Here is a 21,121-nt window from a genome sequence, read left to right on the forward strand (position 1 = left end):
TACAAGTCAGGATGTTTTCAAAATTGTTCTATCAAAGTTAACGACCGAAACATTGCATACAAAGCGAGGAATTCTATCAAAAATCGCTCAGATTTATGATCCTTTGGGACTCGTTAGTCCAGTTCTAATAAAGGCAAAGTTGCTGATGCAAAAAATATGGTCATTGAAGCTTGATTGGGACAATGAACTACCGTTAAGTATTTCGAATGAATGGTTGAAATTTGAATGTAATTTAACAAAACTTTCCAAAATGTCCGTGAAACGATGTGTTTTGGAAAATAAAGGGATTAAATTTCTGCAGATGCATGGGTTTGCAGATGCGTCAAAGAAGGCATACGGGGCATGTGTCTATATCCGGGCATTTTACGACGATGAAACTGCATCAAGTAATCTAATTTGTTCAAAATCTCGGGTTGCACCTCTCAAGGTAGTTTCATTACCTCGTCTAGAATTATGTGGCGCCCTTTTGCTGGCTAAATTGATTCAAAAGCTCAGAACTATATTACAGTTCAGTTCTAGTCAGATATTTCTTTGGTTAGACTCGAAGATTGCTCTTTGTTGGATAAATTCCTGTCCGTCCCGGTGGACAACATTTGTTTCGAATAGAGTATCTGAAATACAAGAACTGACAAAAAATTGTAGATGGTTACATATCGCATCAGAGCATAATCCGGCGGATCTATTATCTAGAGGATCCAATACAGATGAATTAATAGAATGTACAAAATGGTGGTTAGGTCCTGAAATTTTAGAATACTTCGATGGCGGGAGTGAGAAGGTGACTTGTGATATTTCCGAGGTTATTGAGGAACAAAGTGAACAAAAAATGTCTATGATAGCATTGAATACGGAGGAGCAATTTCCCTTTGATCGATTTTCTAAATATCATCGCTTGAAAAGATCCTTAGCCTATTGTTTGAGGTTTTTGAATAATTGTAGAAACAAAAAGAAATTATCAGGACCATTGTTGATTATAGAACTTGATGAAGCACAATTGAAGTTGATCTCAGTAATTCAAAATCAATGTTTCCCTAAGGAAATCGAGAAACTTCAGGGTGAACATTGTTCTAATTTGGTTTTAATGCATGGTTTGAGTATATTTTTGGATGAACACAACATTTTGAGAATAAACAGTAGATTAGCTAATTCTGATTTAAGTTATGAAAGCAAATATCCTATTTTATTGCCAGCGAAGCATCACGTAGTTAGACTTCTCATTGTTGCGGAACATCTCAGATTGTTGCATTCCGGACCACAGACCACATTAACGAATTTAAGAACAAAATTTTGGATAATCAGAGGTTTACGCGAAGTCAAGGCTGCATTGAAGAGTTGTATTAGATGTTTCAGATTTAGGGCTAAGCCTGTTCATCAGATAATGGGGCCTCTTCCTTCCGATAGAGTCACCCCAGCTAAAGTTTTTGCTCGTGTAGGAATTGACTATGGTGGTCCTATATACATTAAAGAATCGAGAATTCGAAAATCAATTGAATCAAAGGCTTACATTGCTCTCTTCATTTGTATGGCAACTAAAGCTGTTCATTTAGAATTGGTTACAGCTTTGAGTACCGATGCATTTATGCATACATTTAAAAGATTCATTGCGCGACGGGGTCTACCTCAAACGATTTGGAGTGATAACGGAACAAATTTTAGAGGTGCTGATAACGAAATCAAAGAATTGTATAGATATCTCAAGGAAGACACAAATGGAAAATTTCATGATTTTTTAACTTTGAACGGAATTGAGTGGAAATTCATCCCACCTAACAGTCCTCATTGGGGAGGATTGTGGGAATCAAATATCAAATCGACGAAGTATCATTTACGACGTATAGTTGGGAATTCGCGATTGAGTTTTGAAGAATTTACTACGTGCCTTGCTCAAGTAGAATCAGTATTGAACTCGCGACCTCTATGTGCCTTATCGAATGAGTCGAGAGATATGGAATGTCTTACTCCTGGTCATTTTTTGATCGGTTCATCTCTGAACGCTTTACCAGAGCGAAATATTTTGAAAATCCCCGAGAATAGGTTGAATCATTGGCAGTTGTCTCAGAGAATATTCCAAAGTTTTCGGAAAAGATGGTCGATAGAATATTTGCAGTCTTTACATACACGCGGAAAATGGCATAAACCAGTTACTAATGTCGATCGGGATACATTGGTTTTGATTAAGGAGGATAATTTACCTCCTTTGAAGTGGTCACTTGGTAGAGTAGTTGAAGCATTACCTGGTGCTGATGGTTATGTTCGAGTAGTAAAGATAAAAACTCAAAATGGAATTTTTGCACGTCCCATAACTAAGTTATGTCCTCTGCCAAAATGTTAGTCTCATAATCCTTCAGATTGCGACAGTTATCAAGAATATAATTTTTTGTTGATTAGGTTATTTTATTTGTTGAAGCCATTGCTTCAAAAGAGGGGGGGAAGATGTTAAGATAACCGTAGGTACAAAAGCGTGAAGGTATTTTGCACGGTAGAGTCCGAGTTGACAAATTAAGTTAAAAAGAGTGTGCGCGCGCAGTCCCTGTCGGAAAAACGAAAAATGATAATAAGATGGCGATTTAAGAGGGAGTCACGAGAAGGTTGATTATTATAATTTGGAAAATAAAGAAAAAATCAAAATCTGGTGTTTCAATATCTTACCGGCCAGACAACTCAAGGAAAGAAATTAAGGAAACAACCCTTTTCACAACACCTTACTTAAATCGATGTAAGCTGTATAGATCCTTGATTGTTGTTCACGGGCCTTCTCTTGCAGCTGTCGCAGTGTAAAAATTAGGTCCACCGTACCTCGATTTGGTCGAAAGCCACACTGGGATTCAGAAAATAGCTTTTCTAAGAGTGGAACCAGACAATTAGCCATAATCTTCGAGAGAATTTTACCGGCCACGCTAAGCAACGATATGACCCTGTAATTGTTGCAATTTGACGTATCGCCTTTGTTCTTATTGATAACTAGAGCGTCTTTGAAGTCTTGTGGCACATTCCCCTGTTCCCAGATCTTGCGGAATAGTGTTAGGAGACTATTGACAATATCTTCATCCAGGGCTTTGAATATCTCCGCTGGAATGCCGTCTAGACCAGATGACTTATCATTTTTCATATTTTTAATCGCACTTATGATTTCCGACATTGAGATTTCGTCATCAAGCGATGTCATCGGACCATACCGGGGAGCAGGTCTAAAATGGATAAATCCGAATCGTTATTTTGATTCAAGACCTGTGAGTAATGCTCCTTCCATCTCTCGAGAATTTTTCTATCATCAGTTAGAATAGCTCCATGAGCATCTCTTTCAGGAAATTTAGCTTTTCTGCTTGGACCATAAACAGTTTTAATAGCTTCGAAAAAACGACTGTAGTCATGGTTATCGGCGTAAGCTTGTATTTCCCTAGCTTTTTCTTTCCACCAGCTGTCCTTGATTTTTCTTATTTCTTGACGGACCTCGCGTTTTATGTTTATAAAACTTTTTTGGGCTGCAACATCGCCAGGCTTGTTGATTGCTGTTTTCATCGCTTTGTGTTTTGCCTCCGAAAGGGGTGCGATATGAGTTTCTTTGTCGGCGAACCAGTCTGGGGATTTTCGGGAGCGTTCTGTGTCCAGTATTTCTTTCGCTGTATGGCTCTTTGTTCAGAACACAATATGTGTATAACGAACATCTACTTTATTACGAGACCCAATTCAAGGGGGACCTGGCGCCACCCGCGCTCAGGGCATTGTTATACTCTCGACTATGTGATCGTGAGAAGAAATGATCTCAAAGAGGTGTTGGTCACTTAACCCAGAGCAGATCTGGAGTGGTGGAGTGCTGGAGGCTGGTAATCTCGAGAATGAAGATCTCAATGCTCCCAAAATACCAAAGCAAGCCAAAGTTACTAAGAGAGCGCCTTCAAATCTCCAAACTACAAAACCCTTCTACAAAAGAAAGCTTTACAGCTGCCGTCAAAGATAGCCTAACACCACCGGATCACACCGACGACATTGAGAGTCATTGGCTACGCTTCAAATCATCTCTTACAAATACAGCGAAAGTTTTTGATATCAAATTAAAGCTAATTTTTTTTCGAATAGGATGATGTATGGCTGCCTGTGAAAAAATGGCCGCAAGTTAGGTCTGCCATCTGTTAAAATAGCGAGATATCTGAAATAAAGTGAAAGAGATGGCGCGCAAAGCCACTTGTTAGATGAGGATGGTGGATGCCAGCCGACTTAACATTTACAAAATTATAATTACGTAATGAATATCATGAAAAAAACTTAAAATATTAAGAGATTTATTTTATAATAAAAAATTATTTATTCATCAAGTACAAATGTAATTAAATCTGAAGAATTTTTTTTCGCGTTTCTTCAAAATCAGTCTCTTGAATCAAGTTATATTTTATATCAGTGTATTACATTTTCTAGTCCAAGTCCGATTCCTCGCTGCTTTCACAATCGCAGTTGTCACTATCGTCGTCGCAATCAGAGTTTTTTTCATCATCTGAAAATGTGTTAGCTCAATTACATACATTTTCTACTCGTATCGGAGTTGAACATCCCAGAAACCATGTCGGTTTCAGGGAACCATCCAGAAGAAGCCAACCATTTATTCTCCGCACTAAACTTTGAACAGTGGTACTTTCGTTGAGTTCTGAAGATGATTTAGATGATGCTGTTTGTAAGAGTGTGAATCTGTTTTCTGTTGGGGTAATAGTTGGACTAGGGGTCGTTGAAGGAGATCTTTTGCGTTTTGTTACGATCTGCGATCTGAGTTAATGGTCTGCTTCCATTGTTATATCTTGGTTATGTACGTCCATTTGTAGTTTTTTAGGAATTTGTGGCTGTTCATCAAAGTCGCCGGTTATGCTACCAACAATTTGGTTCAGTTTTTGTATCACTACTCTCTCCGATTGTTCTCTTGGGAATCCCAAGAACACTTCGTGGTTTTCGTGGATTTTTATTTTATTATCATTTGAAGACATAAGTTCTCAGTTCTCAGTGTGTGGACTCCTTTATATCATTGACAGTATTATCTTAGCACAGATGTTCCGTGCACTATCGCGGTAGCGATAAATAATCTTTAATTTTGCTGGATACTGAAGTCCATGAACTGTTTTTAAATTTCTCTCAGTGTGCACCAATTAGCACACATTTTTCTAAATTCCTTAACGTTATTGAAGCCTGTATTTTTTGTATCATTTCTCTTCCTATGAGGGAACCTGTTATTAATAATAATAATAATAATAATAACTTTATTCGGACTATTACATTGTATTACAAAAAATTTATATCTATAATCAGAGTTCCGGATAAAGCAGAAGAAGGCGATAAGTGAAACCACTTGTCTCGCCTAATTAATGAACAATAAAAATAAAACAAAGTCAAAAAGAAAGCAACAAAAAATTCAAACAATTCCTTCAATCTTGTTATTAATAATAATAAAATTCAGACAGCCCTTATTCAATTCCTTCCTTGATTATGAATCGTAAAATAATTCAAATACATACTGTATATTCTACTTATATCAATAGATTTGTTCAATTCGAAGATGAATTCATCACGAAAATAACGTCTTCGTTCTGTTCATGTTCATTTGTTATTCAATCAGTAAACAGTAAATAAAATTTTGAGAACATATTAAATATCATTTTCAGGTTGGAAAAGTCGAGACAGTGTGCCGAAACTGGTAGATGAGTATTTATCCAAAAAATTACTCCTAGACGAATTCATCTCTCACACTCTGAGTTTCAGTGAAATAAATGAAGCATTTCACCTGATGCATGCCGGGGAGAGGTGATGTCATGTATTTATGACCTATATTGCCACTAATAATTTTTTTTTCCAGCATTCGTTCAGTTCTAAAGGTTTGCGAAAATTGAAATATGGTGAAACAACTGTAGGATGATTACATTTTGAAATTTTAAATTGAATATTCTGTTGAAAAGGAAATTATTTTATCAAATTAGATAATAAAAGAAGTACTCAGTGAAAGTGTTTTTTATTGAAGAATTTTAGAAGCTATCACTTGGCAAAGGCCACTATTCTTTATTCTACAGATATCATTAACAAAATTCGGATCATTTCCCAAATGCTTTAGTGATTTCGTTGTCATCAAGGATTGTATTATATTTAATCCTTCAGTTTCTTTCATTTCTTCTGGAAAATGCGACAAGAGAGTGACCAGTGATTGTGTAATCAGAATTTCGTTTCCATCATTATTCAAAGGCAATATCTTAGTCTGAAAAAAAAAACTTGAAGTTAATGATTCGTTAGATAATATATCGGTTTGAAAACTGGGTGAAAATCATAGACATATTAAACACATGGACACGGCGTAGAGAGAGAGGGGGTGCGGCCGAAATAAGATAGATCTAGTATGGGCAAAACATTCGTTTGCACTTTGTATTTATCGAAATTTTCAGAATTTTCTCATCAATTTTAGACCAACTTTGAATGTCGTATCCTTTTTCTATTATGAAAGTAATAATGGTGTCCTCGTAGAGTGCAATTAATGGTACGAAATGAGTTGAAACGACAGATAAAGTGAAATTTCACAGGTATAGTAACTTCGAATGTATTAATCGATTTATTATATCATAGTTGAATCATTCATTTCAAATCAATAAATGTATGTCAATTCTTTTCTCATCTAGATAAAATAATACTCAAGCACTTGAGATTAGAAGAGAAAATTAGTATGCTGAATGTAATGTCTATTTTTCAACCTTTTGATCAATGAAATATTTTATCAGATATTGAACCAACAAGAAATCAGAATATTGTGTTGGCTAAAAATGTGCTCAATTGTTTTTATTCGAATCAATTTTTCCACAAACTTATCCGTTGTATTTTCCGAGGAATAGTTGCCGAAAGCAAAAATTGTGCTCTTTAGTTTTAATTGGATCATTAAACGCAATCTAAATGATACTAATATTCGTTCAATTTTTTTATTCGATTATAGGTACTTGTTTTTATCTCTAACGGGCGCCAATATACAAATATAGCTCGGAAATTAATACCTAAATTAAAAAAATTATGTTTATAATCAATTATCGAAATATTTCTAAGCAAATTCCATTTCTAAATTTTCCCTATATAAAAAAAAATCGAAATAAATCGTATGCGCTTAGCGCTAAGGCGTTCTAAGGAACGTTTTCTTGCCCATCTCATGTTGGCCGCACTCGTGGCTATTGAAACTCACTGGAAGGGCGCGTCCATGTGTTTTATAGGTCTATGGTGAAAATCGATTCAACTGCTTAGGAATTATAGGGGTTTGAATATTCATTGATCAGAAACTAGTAGGCTTAGCGTTCTCATTTCGAAAAAAGCAAGGGTAGCGAGGACTAACTCGGAATGATGTATTACCAATGAAGAAAAGAGTCCTTATCGAAACTCATTTTTGGAGCATTGTGCCGCGATTCTTTATCTCATTTCAATCATATATTTATCGAATCAACTTTTCTTCAGTATTCATAAGAAAATTATCAAGCAATAAACATATTATATTCGAAAAATGACGTCTTCTGATACCAACTAAAATATATAGGGTGGCCCTTTTCAAAAGATCCATTGAAATAACTTCTTTGGGATCTCTGGATCAGAAAATGTTTGGAATAAAGGCGAATTTTGGCGCTAGTGGTGAACTATGGTTTAGTTGTAGTTACTTGGATAACCATATTTTGGCGACGATAACCATGTAACTAATAACTATGATATTTCAATAACGTCACACAAAGTTAACCACGTAACCTTCCTCATGCGTATTTCCATTTTCAGAATAACGGGCGGTATTAACGTTACCGCATCCTGTAATTAGAGAGTTGAAGTGCGCACAGAACGTTAGCCTGAACGTAAACGTTAACGTGAGAAGTAACGTCAGATATAACGTTTACGTGTTATAATGAAATTTGAGTTGAAGTGCTGTCATCATGAAACGTCAGACGTTAAACATAACCTATTAATTTGATTTTGCTTTCGTTTCGCGTGAACTCTCTTTTATCTAATATTGAGTTCCGACAGCTGAAATAACATTTGGAATATTGATGTTCTAATGATTTATATGCCTAATAAAGAGAATTTTTAGCTTGGAAGTATTTTATTATCAATGAAATGTTCAAGTGCTAGAGACATCAGAATTGCAGTGTAGTTTCAGCTATTTCCTTATGTACTGAATGTAATCTGATAACACAGTAATTTAACTTAATCCTTTTGATAACTTTCAAATCACTGCTGATTTCCTATAATTTTCGTTCATTATGAGAAAATACACAGGAAATGTAAACAATGACAGTTTGAGGTTATCGAGAATTGCATTTAACAATCAAAATTCGGCCATTCGCGAGTCATCGGTGCTACTCGTTTAACGTTCGGTTAACGTACGTCGATGTTTAAGGTATACGTGGGAGACGCTAGTTTACGTAGGCCGTAAAGCTGACGCTAACGTTAACGTTAAAAACGGACGAATGAGAATGCATAGATGTCAATTATAACGTTAACGTTTACGTTCATGGCTGCACTTCAAGTCTCTATTTACGGGTGGATAACGTAGCACGTTACCGTAATTAACATTGTTTTCTTCCCTTGCGCACTTCTTATAGGTTATGTTCTGAAACAGGGGCCACTTAACTGACAATGAATCGAACTTTATTCTAGAGAATAGTAGCAGAAGAGACGAAATGAGTTCCTCAATAATAACCAAATAACCAAAGGTAAAAGTGTATATCTTCAATTAATGGGTCACATGAAAGGAAGAGTCGAATGAAAATTGAAATTTCCATCCTAGTGTTTAATTCTGCGTACCTATTTCAATCCCATATTGATGATTATGAACTATGTAACTTGTTTTCAATAGGAAATAAAAGGGTTCAATTCGAGTTTTTTTTTTATTAAGACTCATAAAAGTAGAAACATCTGGATTGGACATTGGCTTATAGCTTGATGGCAGTAAAGCAGTACACAAATAATTTCACGTTATCTCTACATATCCTCCAGGTAATATTTTTTCTTGGTAACTATAGTTGCCACTTATAGGTCCATGTCCATAAATTTTAAAATTATGAAAGCATCACTGTGAAAAGGTATTTTTCAATATAGTTTAATCCAACTCCACAAACAATTCCTGTAGATATGCATCCATATAAACGCACATAATCCACAAAAACAGCATAAATTCAACCCAAAAAGCATTAGAAACCTATATCGACAACAAACTTTGACATTTACTATCATCTATGGCTTACGCTTATAACGTAAATTCGAATCTTCCATATGGAAGATTCGAATCGTAGTCGTATATACGACTAAAATCTGAGCCAGATAGCGCAAGACGTTATTCCATTACCGCATAACGTTATTAGCGTACTTCGGCGTTATACGCTTCTTCCATATCTCTCTAATAATTGATGCTATAACGTTACTTTTATAGGCAAAAAACAATTTCCACACCAAACAGAGAAGAAATAATAAAGAAACAGGGAAATAGTCTGTTAATTAATTTTTTCACCCGTTGCACTGCTCTTCCGATGGAATAGGTTTTACTAATAGCTTTTGATATTACACATTTTTTTTAAGCAAAATATTCTCAATTTCGGGGAGCAGAAAATCTAAATGCTTCTCCTTTGCCATTAAATATCCACCATCACAGATATCAAAATTTTTGCCGTTCATTATTTGAGTATTGACTAAAGCTTAAGTTCCCAGATGATGAAAAACATGTGTGAATTTAAATTTATATTCCATGTTCATATCATTCAGAATTCAGATTATCAGATGTTCATCAATATTGTCACATAAACCAATCAAGAAGTGGATCAATGTCTACGAATAATATATATATATATATATATATATATATATATATATATATATATATATATATATATATATATATATATATATATTGTTACGAGACCGTTTCCCACAAGAAACACGGAATCGCATCGGAACCCGAAACCCAGGATTCCTGGAAGACGACACAAGGCGTGACCACCGATTGTGACTCTTTTCCGTTTTCATAATTCGAATAATAAATAGTTAGTTGATGTCTAGCGTTAGATAGATTCACTTGCTTGTTCCTTGTACAAATAAAAACGATATCCTTTCTATCGAGTTGTCCTTTAATTATAATTGGCAATCCTAAAAAGAAATAAGTTCTTTTTAAAAATACACTTTTGGATACGTTATTCATAACTGGCGCTGCGAACAGGATATCGCAACGGGGTTTTAGTGAAAAGAAAAAAACTAAAATCAGTTTCCATAAGTGAATACGGACTCGTCCGGCCAGGCTGTTCGAAGAGTGTTCGAGGAACTCCCGGTGACTATCAAGTCTTTGTGCGGTATCACCAAGAAACTACATCGAACCAGCAGAGAATCAATTCTACCCACTTCATCCAGAAGGAAGACCATCAACTCGATCCACTTCGATTAAGAAGAAGGAACTACACACTCTAGGATGCATATCTTGGTGATGTAAGTCCATCAATCTCTTTCCTTAAACCCAGAATCCCAAAGTTCAAATGACAGATACCGATTCTTCAAGCGTACTAGAAGTTATCGCTGAAGATTCAGAATTATTAGAATTAGGAACAAACTTTTTGAATAACCAATCAGAATTAGAAACAAATTTTTCGAACAATCAATCAATTAGAAATAGAAGATTCCAACCATATCCTTCAAGAAGAAATTTTGAAAACCTCGAAATGAATAACCAAACTTCTTCTAACCCACCTGTAGTTGACGCAATGTCAAGACAAGATATACAATTACTTTTGAACTCAATACCTGAATTTTCTCCAGGTCAAAATTTATCAATATTCATCAATAAAATAGACAACCTTTTTATACATCTCCAAGGAAGGTTAACTCCAGATCTTACTTACGCCTTAAATTTCACAATAAGATCAAAAATTAAAGGAGAAGCGAGAGATTTCATTTCTTTCCAAAATGCTACGGATTGGATCACTATCAGACGATCATTATTGCAAAGATACGGAGATCAACGAAATGAAGACCTATTGATTTCTGCATTAACACAATCCGTTCAGAAAAAGAACGAAAGTTATTTCGAATTTTACAGTAGAATTTCAAAGAACTTGAATGACCTTTTACAATACCTAACACTCAATACACAAGATCCAAATTATTTGCTCTACAAAAAACAAGATGTAGAAAAATTAGCCCTCAAAACTTTCCAAATTGGACTCTTAGAACCATATCGGTCATATTTAAGCAATTTCGAATCTAAAACTCTTGAAGAATGTATAAACAGATGCAAATTTTACGATAATAGAAAGCAAGAGTGGGAATATTGTGAATTCTTAAGAAAAACTCAAGATAATGATAAAAAACCAATTTATCGACAACAAAACAGTAGTTCAAATAGAGAGAATTTATTTGTTACTCAAAAACCTACTTTCAGTCAGCAAAACTATAATAATACCCCTACTTTCAGTCAGCAAAATTATAATAATACTCCTGCACGAATTCCTAATGAAAAAGGTTTTCCATACCCCATTAATCAACCGATCACTAATAATCCAAAATTTCCAACAAATCGACAAGTTTTCGGGACAAAACCAGGATCAAGTTTTCATAAGATTCAACCAAAGCCTACGCCCATGTCTATTAGCACAAGAAATACTTTCAAACAACCGGTAACACCCATGTCTATCTCCACCAGAAGAACGGGAATTCAACAAAAACCCAATTTCATCTCAGAAGAACTATTTAATGTTCAATCGGAGAATTGTAATTCAGACGAAAATATGACAGAATATTTCCCGGAAAATGCGGAAAATGAATTCGTTAACCCTCAAGAAGAGTTTGAAGAAAATTATGAAGATGAAAATTTTCAGTCATGTGCCCTAGAAACAAACAATACTTAGACTTGAATTGTGTTAAGATTAAGTCAAAATTGCCCTATATTTACCTTCCAGAAGTAAATTTAAGAATTCTTATTGATTCAGGTGCAACAAATTCAGTAATTAATAAAAAACCAGCTTATGAAAAATTTTTCAATTTCCTCTTCAAAGAACCATTCAGTGTTTCTGGCTTAGGAAATACTATTGAATCAGATGACAATTTACATATCCCCATTTTATACGAATTAGGGATCTATGAAAATATTCATTTACATGTAGTTGATTGGCATAAAAAATTCGACGCATTATTAGGAACTTCCGATTTACAAAGACTAGGAGCAAAAATCGATTATCAAACACACACTTTAGAAATTAATGGCTTAAAAATCCCTTTCAATCTCGAATATTCCAATTCCAAAATTAAACCTAGAAAATTCACTGCGAAAAATCATGTCAAAATACCAGTTTCTATCGAAAATGGCGATGTTATTATACCAGAACTGAACTTCAAGGAATTTTCAACCCCAGAATGTATTGCCCACGCGAAAGACGGATTATGTTGTATACCAATCCCTCAACCAATAAAAAGTACCGAAATAAATTTCTCAGAAAGAATACCTGTTCAATCTTTATTCGAAGCGGAAATATCAGAACCACCCGCGGAAAATGGAAATTTTAAATTTTCCAGACATATTAGAACTGAACACATGAATTCGGAAGAAAAGAGAGAAATTCTAAAACTTTGCAGTAAATTCAGAAATATTTTTTATAATGAAAATTGTGATCTTTCATTCAGTAACACAGTCAAACACAAAATCAGAACAAAAGATGAAGAACCAGTTTACGTGAAGTCCTTCAGACACCCTCATAGTATGAAAGGAATTATCCAAGAACAGATACAAAAATTGCTTGATGATAAAATTATACGACCATCAATTTCACCCTATAGTGCCCCCGTATGGATCGTCAATAAGAAAAAAGACGCATCCGGCGAAAAAAAGTATCGAATGGTAATCGACTATCGTCGTTTGAATGAAAAAACGGTAGAAGACAAGTATCCCCTACCCCGAATTGAAGAAATCTTAGACAATTTAGGAAAAAGTTGTTATTTTTCAACATTGGACATGGCCAAAGCATTCCACCAAATTGAAATGGACCCAGATTCCATAGAAAAAACGGCCTTCACAGTAAACAACGGACACTATGAATACGTTCGTATGCCCTACGGCTTGAAAAACGGACCAAGTACTTTTCAAAGAGTCATGGATGATGTATTCAAAAAGTATCTCCACATATTTTGTTTTGTGTACATGGACGATATTGTAATATTTTCCAAATCTTTACAAGAACACATCTATCATTTAAAATTAATTTTTCAAAAACTAAAAGAATTCAATCTCAAAATCGAACTAAATAAATGCGAATTTCTAAGTAAAAATGTTGAATTTTTGGGACATGTAATAACTCCCGACGGAATAGCACCGAATCCTTCCAAATTGAAAGCGATCGAAAACTACCCAATACCTCGGAATACGAAAGAAATAAAATCATTCTTAGGATTGATAGGTTACTATCGCCGATTCATCAAAAATTTTGCTCATATCGTTTCACCAATGACAAAGTGCTTGAAAAAAGGCGCAAAGGTAAAACCTGAAGATCCAGATTATGTATCATCATTTCAGTTGTGTAAAGAACTATTAACAAATGCCCCAATTCTAACTTATCCAGATTTCGAGAAACCTTTCAAATTGACAACAGACGCATCAAACGTTGCTTTAGGAAGTGTTTTATCCCAGTCTAATCGCCCAGTAGCATATTACTCTAGAACATTGAATTCAGCCGAAAGAAATTATTCGACAATCGAGAAAGAATTATTAGCAATATTGGATTCCACAAAACATTTCCGGCCCTATCTTTTCGGTCAACATTTTACTGTAGAAACGGATCATAACCCACTTGTCTGGCTCTATAAAATAAAAGAACCAAATTCAAGACTTATTCGATGGAAACTAAAATTAGAAGAATTCGATTTCGATATCGTGCATACGAAAGGCAAAGAAAACAAAGTAGCAGACGCACTTTCAAGAGTTGAAATCAATAATCGGGAAAACGATAATCTTTCTTTACTTTCCGATGACGATTTGAACGTCGAAATCTTTTCAGTATTAGCGAATGTAAACGAAATACCTGTTCTAGCAGATGAAGAAGTAGAAAACATTTTAAATTCAGAAAATAATCAAAATATCCTCAACAATTCCGAAAATCGAAACGAAGATAACGATTCCGCTAATACTATTCATTCAACCCAAGACGACAACGGGAAAGCAATACCCATTACAGATTCCCCAGTCAATATTTACCCAAATAGAATAATTCTTAATATCGGAGAACAGTACAATTTAAAATACACGAAACCTTTTGGAAAAAATACGTATAATGTTACTATCAAACTGAATTGTATAGAAAATGATTTGACTACACTTTTCAAAGAAGTTTTCAGACCCACTGAAACCTACGGAATTTTTTTCAGAGATAAAAATTTAAGACTTCCTTTTATTCGATTTTGTAAAGAATCTTTCAACTACTCAGTCAAACTCTACATAAGTAATCTGTATTTATTAGATGTAGAACGAGAAGAAAATCAAAACGAAATAATCTCAGAATATCATGACAAAAATCATAACGGAATATCAGAAACTTTTAACCAACTCTCTAAGAAGTATTATTGGCCTAGAATGAAAAATAAAATTACCTCGTTCATAAATAAATGTGAGCTCTGTCTTCGTTCAAAATACGAGAGACAACCTTATAAACTAAAATTTTCAGGACCACTTCTGGCAAAACGACCTTTTGAAGTTATACACATAGACACATTCTCATTCCAAAACTCAAAATTTTTAACGATTAGTGACTTATTTTCCAAATATGCCCAATCTTACGTAGTAAAGGATGGCACTGCCCTTACTATTCTGAATAAACTACGTCACTACTTTTCACATCATAACATACCTCAGAAAATCGTATGTGATGAAGGAAAAGAATTCCATAATAAAACCTTCATAGAATTTTGCAAATTGAATAAAATTGATTTACATTTCACAACAGTAAATAATCCAAGTTCTAATTCCCCAATTGAGAGATTTCACTCTACAATCTTGGAAAAATTAAGAATTTTAAAATTGAAGAACCCTAACGAAAATCCTTCAAATTTAATGATCTCAGCTACACTTATTTATAATCAATCAATTCATTCAGCCACCGGCTACTCACCATTCTATTTACTTTATGGTCCTTATGACAAACTGCCTGAATTCGACCTCAATATGACGGTTTACGAACAATACAACGAAAAAAGAAAACAAGAAATTTTACCATTTTTCGATCAAGTTTACGAGAGAAATAAGGAAAAATCTCAAAAGAAATTAGATAAATTGAATGAAAACCGAAATGACCCTCCAAACTTGAAACAAAAAGAAGTTTTTGTAGAAAGAGGAAGACCTAGAAAAACTGATCCTCCTTTCGAAAAAATCATTGTTGAACAACAGGAACAAAATAAAATCAGCGGTTTAACCGAAAAATCTCGAGAAACTACCGCAAATATTAATAAAGTCAAGAAATTAAGGAAAAACGTTTTCTCTTTTCAGAATTCCAATAATGCTGATGCAGACCCAAACCAACCAGGCCCTTCAGGTCACCAAAATAATCAATAACGGATACTTCGAAGAAAACTTGCGTAATGCAAAAATTTTAGATCACTATCACAAATTTCTTTTCTTGATTGACGTCTCTTATTTAAGAAACAGTTACAAACAGCTAAGAAACAGTTTTTACAAATTACATGAACATAATACTTTAAGTACATCCACTCATGAAATATGTCTTGAATTTCAAACAAATCTCAATCAAGTTGAACAAATTTTGAATAAATTTAGTGGCAACTACAAAGTTAAGAGAGGTTTGGTGAATTTCATTGGAAAAGGTATAAAATTTATCACTGGAAATTTAGACGATGATGATTTGAATACCATTAATGAAAACTTAGAAAGACTTCATCAAAATGCAAATAATGAAATTGAAAGAATTGATAAATTAACATCATTTGCCAATCACTTGTCTAAAAGATATTCAGAAGATGTGGCTTTGTTAAATGAAAATATTTTGAAGACTCAGTCATTATTTGACAAAATAAAATCTAATGAAGAATTCACGATTAGGACACAAAATCTTATATTTCAATCGAAAATATTACTCAACTATCTACTTATGATAGAAAGAACAATAAGTTTTGCAATATTTGAAATACCGAACCTAGAACTCTTCAAAGTTGAAGAACTCCATTCTATTGAACAATATCTTGAGAAAATTTATAAACCACAAGAGCTTTCATCAATTAATAATGCTCATCTTTACAAATTATTAGAATTTTCAAAAATATCTGTCATAGGAACAGACAAATCCTTAACATTCCTATTAAAAATCCCTATTCTTAAGCAATTCATTGCAAATTACTCCCAAGTGTACCCAGTACCCAATCATCAAGATATTGCGATAATACCACCAAAGAAGTATTTGATTAAGATCAAAAATGAGGAATATTGGACCGACGAAGCCTGCCGATCAATAAGCAACTCCTTAGTACTCTGTTTTCAAGCACCAACAAAAGAAGCCTGTACCCTGACAAAGCCTCAACTGTGCCAAACTTCTTTGTCAATAAACAACTTCAAGATTACCCACGTACTGAAAAACAAACAATTGTTGACCATCTTCAAGAAAACCCAAGAAGTAATAGAAGATTGTCATGGAATCATAATGAAGAAATCCATTCAAGGAGCCAATTTGCTCAGTTCCGACTGCAAAATCATAATTGAAAATTCTATATTCGACAACACAGTACCAATTTACAATATCACATTCAGAAACATTTCAAAAATTACATTGAAATTCAACCACAAAATCGAATTCCATTTGAAACATTTGAGAGAGCCAACCTCCATTATTCAAGAAGCTGAGAAACTCCGAGATGAACCCATGTATCTGCATCCGGTCATTCACATGACACATTATGCCCTAAGTGGGATATTACTTTGTCTCATGGTTCTAGGAATAATTGCTATCTTGTTAAACAAAACGAGAATTCAAGAGCTCCTGTTCAGTCCCAGGAAAATCATCCACCTAGAGATGAGCAACGTTCAAGGCCTTGGTACTGATAACGAGGACGTTCCAGTCTAAGGGGGGAAGTGTTACGAGACCGTTTCCCACAAGAAACACGGAATCGCATCGGAACCCGAAACCCAGGATTCCTGGAAGACGACACAAGGCGTGACCACCGATTGTGACTCTTTTCCGTTTTCATAATTCGAATAATAAATAGTTAGTTGATGTCTAGCGTTAGATAGATTCACTTGCTTGTTCCTTGTACAAATAAAAACGATATCCTTTCTATCGAGTTGTCCTTTAATTATAATTGGCAATCCTAAAAAGAAATAAGTTCTTTTTAAAAATAGACTTTTGGATACGTTATTCATAACTATATATATATATATATATATATATATATATATATATATATATATTAGACTGATTCAAAAAAATCGACTTTCTTTTTTTTCGAGAAACACACCTCTTATTATCTTCAGGGCACTGAAAAATGACGTCTGTGAAAATATTAGTCAAAAATCTTATTATTTAGAGGTCGCTCATCGAGGATTTCTATTTTCCCTACTAATAGCAGGGGAAAAAAATTTATTTCTAGTTGAAAAATTCCAGTTCGCAAACCAGTGGACGGATTTCATTGAGCGATATATTTTTATGTAGGGAGTTAGGTGCTCTACAAAAACTGCCACTTACAATTTTTCCATAAAACGGCTTTTCGAAAAGTTATTAGAGCTTGAAATTAAATTTTTGTCGAAGTATCTCTTTTTACTCGGATATCGGGGAGAAATTATTGGAATTTACTTTGAAAATCAGGAAATCTTTCTCGAAAGCTACAATTGATATGATTTTATTTAGATTTAAATCATTTATGACATCCCCAAATTGTCAACCTCAACAATTGTTAGGGTGTTAGTGTTTCATACTCTTCAGAATCAAATTATTTAGCATCTCTTATTTCTCATTCACTTGGGTCAGAAAGAATGATTGGTTTTGTGCCCTCTTTCAGATTAGTGTTTGATCTTAAACTCGGTACTTGTCTTCAGTTTCATCCATAATACAATTTTGTGTATTCATTATTTTTGCAAACCCAAAATGGCCGCATTCACAAAATTCTCGCTATATGATTTCATTGAAGAAGACATTATGTAGTGAAAGTAACATATAGATGATAGGATCATTCTGTTGTTAACAATTCAGCGGATCGAGTTATTGGTTTAATTGAAGAATGCAATAACTACTAAAAGAAGAATGAAGAATAAACAGTTACAGTTTCTTTTACAATTGATAAACGAACATCGTCATCGTTTTCCGGATTGCAACAAAAAAAATTGAAATTATCTGTTTAGAACATATTATGTATTATAGATGTTGAATATACCAACACCAATATTATTTTTCACAACCGAATAAATGCTTTCTATATGCGACTTATTTCTAATATCATTAGACCTACCAATCCCACAAATATCGAGACATTTGTTGAAAAATTGATAGTTCACTACCTATTTTGTGACAGCGGCTATTTTGGATTTATAAAAATAATGAATACACAAAATTGCATTATGACTGAAACTGAAGACAAGTATTGGGTTTAAGAACAAACACTAATCATTCTTTCTGACCCAAGTGAATGAGAAATAATAGATGCTGAATAATTTGATTCTGAACAGTATAAATTTCTAACTCTCTAACAATTGTTGAGGTTGACTATTTTAGGATGTCATAAATTATTTGAATCTACATAGAATCATATTAATTGTATCTTTCCAGAACTATATTCTGATTCTCAAAGTAAATTCCAATAATTTCTCCCCAATATCCGAGTAAAAACAGCTACTTCGACAAAAATTTCATTTCAAGCTCTAATAACTTTTCGAAAAGCCGTTTTATGGAAAAATTATATGAGACAGTTTTTGTAGAGCACCTAACTCCCTACATAAAAATATATCGCTCAATGGAATCCGTCCATTGGTTTGCGAACTGGAATTTTTTAACTAGAAATACATTTTTTTCCCCTGCTATTAGTAGGGAAAATAGAAATCCTCGATGAGCGACCTCTAAATAATAAGATTTTTGACTAATATTTCCACAGACGTCATTTTTCAGTGCCCTGAAGATAATAAGGGGTGTGTTCCTCGAAAAAAAAGAAAGTCGATTTTTTTTGAATCAGTCTAATATATATATATATATATATATAAACCAATCAAGAAGTGGATCAATGTCTACGAATATATATATATATATATATATATTCGAATATATATATATATATATATATATATATATATATATATATATATATTATTTATAATATAAAATAAAGGTAATAATAAACGGATCGTAACAAAATGGTGCAACCAACGTGGGGCGATTTGAGTGATGGAAATATTCAAAATATGGAATCCAGAAACAAGAATTTAGCTGGAGCTCAAGAAAACAATAATTCCATTATACTGCATTTTATTTTGAAGATGAGAGAAGATATGAACAAGAAATTCGATGAACTTTCTAAGAAATTTGATGAGCATTCCAACAAAGTGGATGAACAATTTGGGAAATTTGGTCGAAATGGTATGGAAATAGAAAGAAAAATTAAAGAATGTGCGGAGAGAATGGAGAACAAAGAAACAAATATTTTATCAATGGAACGAAAAGCAGACAGACGAAATCAGGAGGAATTAGATTTTACAAAGCATTATATTCGAAAAGAGGTACAGGAACAACTGGATGATGACATGAATGAAATAGAGGAGAATGATGAAACACAAAATGAAACATCAGAAGGAGTCATGTACAAAGAAAATTCTACGTCAGAAATAATCAAGTTAGGGGATAAAAAATGGAATTTCAATGGAAAAGTAAAAGCAAAATTCACTGTCCTGTTGTGGAATTACACAAGAAACAGAAAATGGGTGAATATCATCCAAAGAGTGAGAGAAAAAATGGAATGGATTGGAGAAAATTATTTAAGGAGGAAAAAGAGAAAAAAATGGAGAAATCATAAAAAGTTCAAGAAAAAAGATTTAGGTTAATAATTAATGAATTTTTTTTTTGTGTAAAATTCAGTTTGTTAAATTTAAAATGTTTATTCCCAAAATTTTCAATTTGGGGAATAAATATTTTAATTTTGGGGATTTTGTTATGGTTTAAGTTTTCTAAAAATAATTTCGTTCAGTTTGCTGTGTTAGGAAATTTTGGGAAGGCATGGAGACATAAAAAAAAAGATATGGGATTGTCAGTCAGAATAAATTTGAGAAAAGTCACTTATTTTATAGTTGAGAATTAAATATTTTTGATAAGTTGCGATTTCGTTGATTTGAATTACAAATCAATTTATAATATGAAATGAAAGTATAATGAAACGGATCGTAACAATATATATATATATATATATATATATATATATATATATATATAGAGTCTTGGTATTTATTGGGAAAGCGACAATGGTAAGTAAAACTCTTTTTCCTTCAGCTTAAGCTTTCGAGACTACTACTTACATAACTGACAAATATTTCCCTATATACAGGGTGTGGCGTAATGAATGGATAATATTGAGCCAGGGGGTAGAGGACTCTATGGCGGTTCAGAAAAATATATTTTACGTTTAGTAAAAGTGCCTTAGTTTTCGAGATATTGGAGATTTTCGAAAATTCAAGAGAATTACACCCTTCGCCACTCTTTTTGCAGGCAAGACTCCAAATGAAGGAATTTTTTCAAACTGTTTTTTGGATAGTATTCCTGGATAGATGATCTATCGAATGTAATTCATTATTTTTGAGGGGCATGAATAGTTCTTCATGAAAAAAAGATCTAACTCAACTTTTCCGTTTTGCTAATTTTTTTTTCATAAGTTCAAACTAGCGCGGTGTAAAAAATAATATGGTTACCTAAGAGCCAATGCAAGAAAAAACATGCCAGTTTCATTGAGATTCCGAAATGGTATAACTCTCTGTATTCTCAGCATTTGATACAAAATAAATTCCTATTGCAATCAGTTGAGGCCTAGTTTAATGTAAACAGTGTTTCTAAAATTTTTAGCATCTAAAATGAGAAATGCAAGCAGAATGAAGCAATCGTCTATAAGAAGGTATAGAGCATTTACTGAAGCTCATAATGGC

At 33.5% G+C, this 21,121-nt stretch overlaps 2 protein-coding genes across 4 annotated transcripts in view; one reads left to right on the top strand and one right to left on the bottom strand.

Moving 5' to 3' along the window:
* Positions 1-5,979, top strand: part of LOC123307937 (alcohol dehydrogenase class-3) — a 92,293-nt gene extending 86,314 nt beyond the window's left edge. The window contains exons 6-7 of the mRNA XM_044890443.1: positions 5,643-5,781; positions 5,834-5,979. Coding sequence (XP_044746378.1) covers positions 5,643-5,781; positions 5,834-5,867 — 173 coding nt within the window. The 3' untranslated portion in view covers positions 5,868-5,979. The remainder of the gene's footprint in view (positions 1-5,642; positions 5,782-5,833) is intronic.
* The window catches only part of LOC123307882, a 98,606-nt gene continuing 83,455 nt past the window's right edge, over positions 5,971-21,121 (bottom strand). For 2 of the 3 annotated variants that reach the window (XM_044890366.1, XM_044890359.1), the window contains one exon: positions 5,971-6,226. In XM_044890366.1, the coding sequence (XP_044746301.1) occupies positions 5,987-6,226 (240 nt within the window). In that variant the 3' untranslated portion in view covers positions 5,971-5,986. The remainder of the gene's footprint in view (positions 6,227-21,121) is intronic. The other variant, XM_044890384.1, reaches the window with a different exon arrangement.

The sequence above is a fragment of the Coccinella septempunctata genome, chromosome 1, assembly GCF_907165205.1.
Source record: "Coccinella septempunctata chromosome 1, icCocSept1.1, whole genome shotgun sequence".
Lineage (NCBI taxonomy): Eukaryota > Metazoa > Arthropoda > Insecta > Coleoptera > Coccinellidae > Coccinella > Coccinella septempunctata.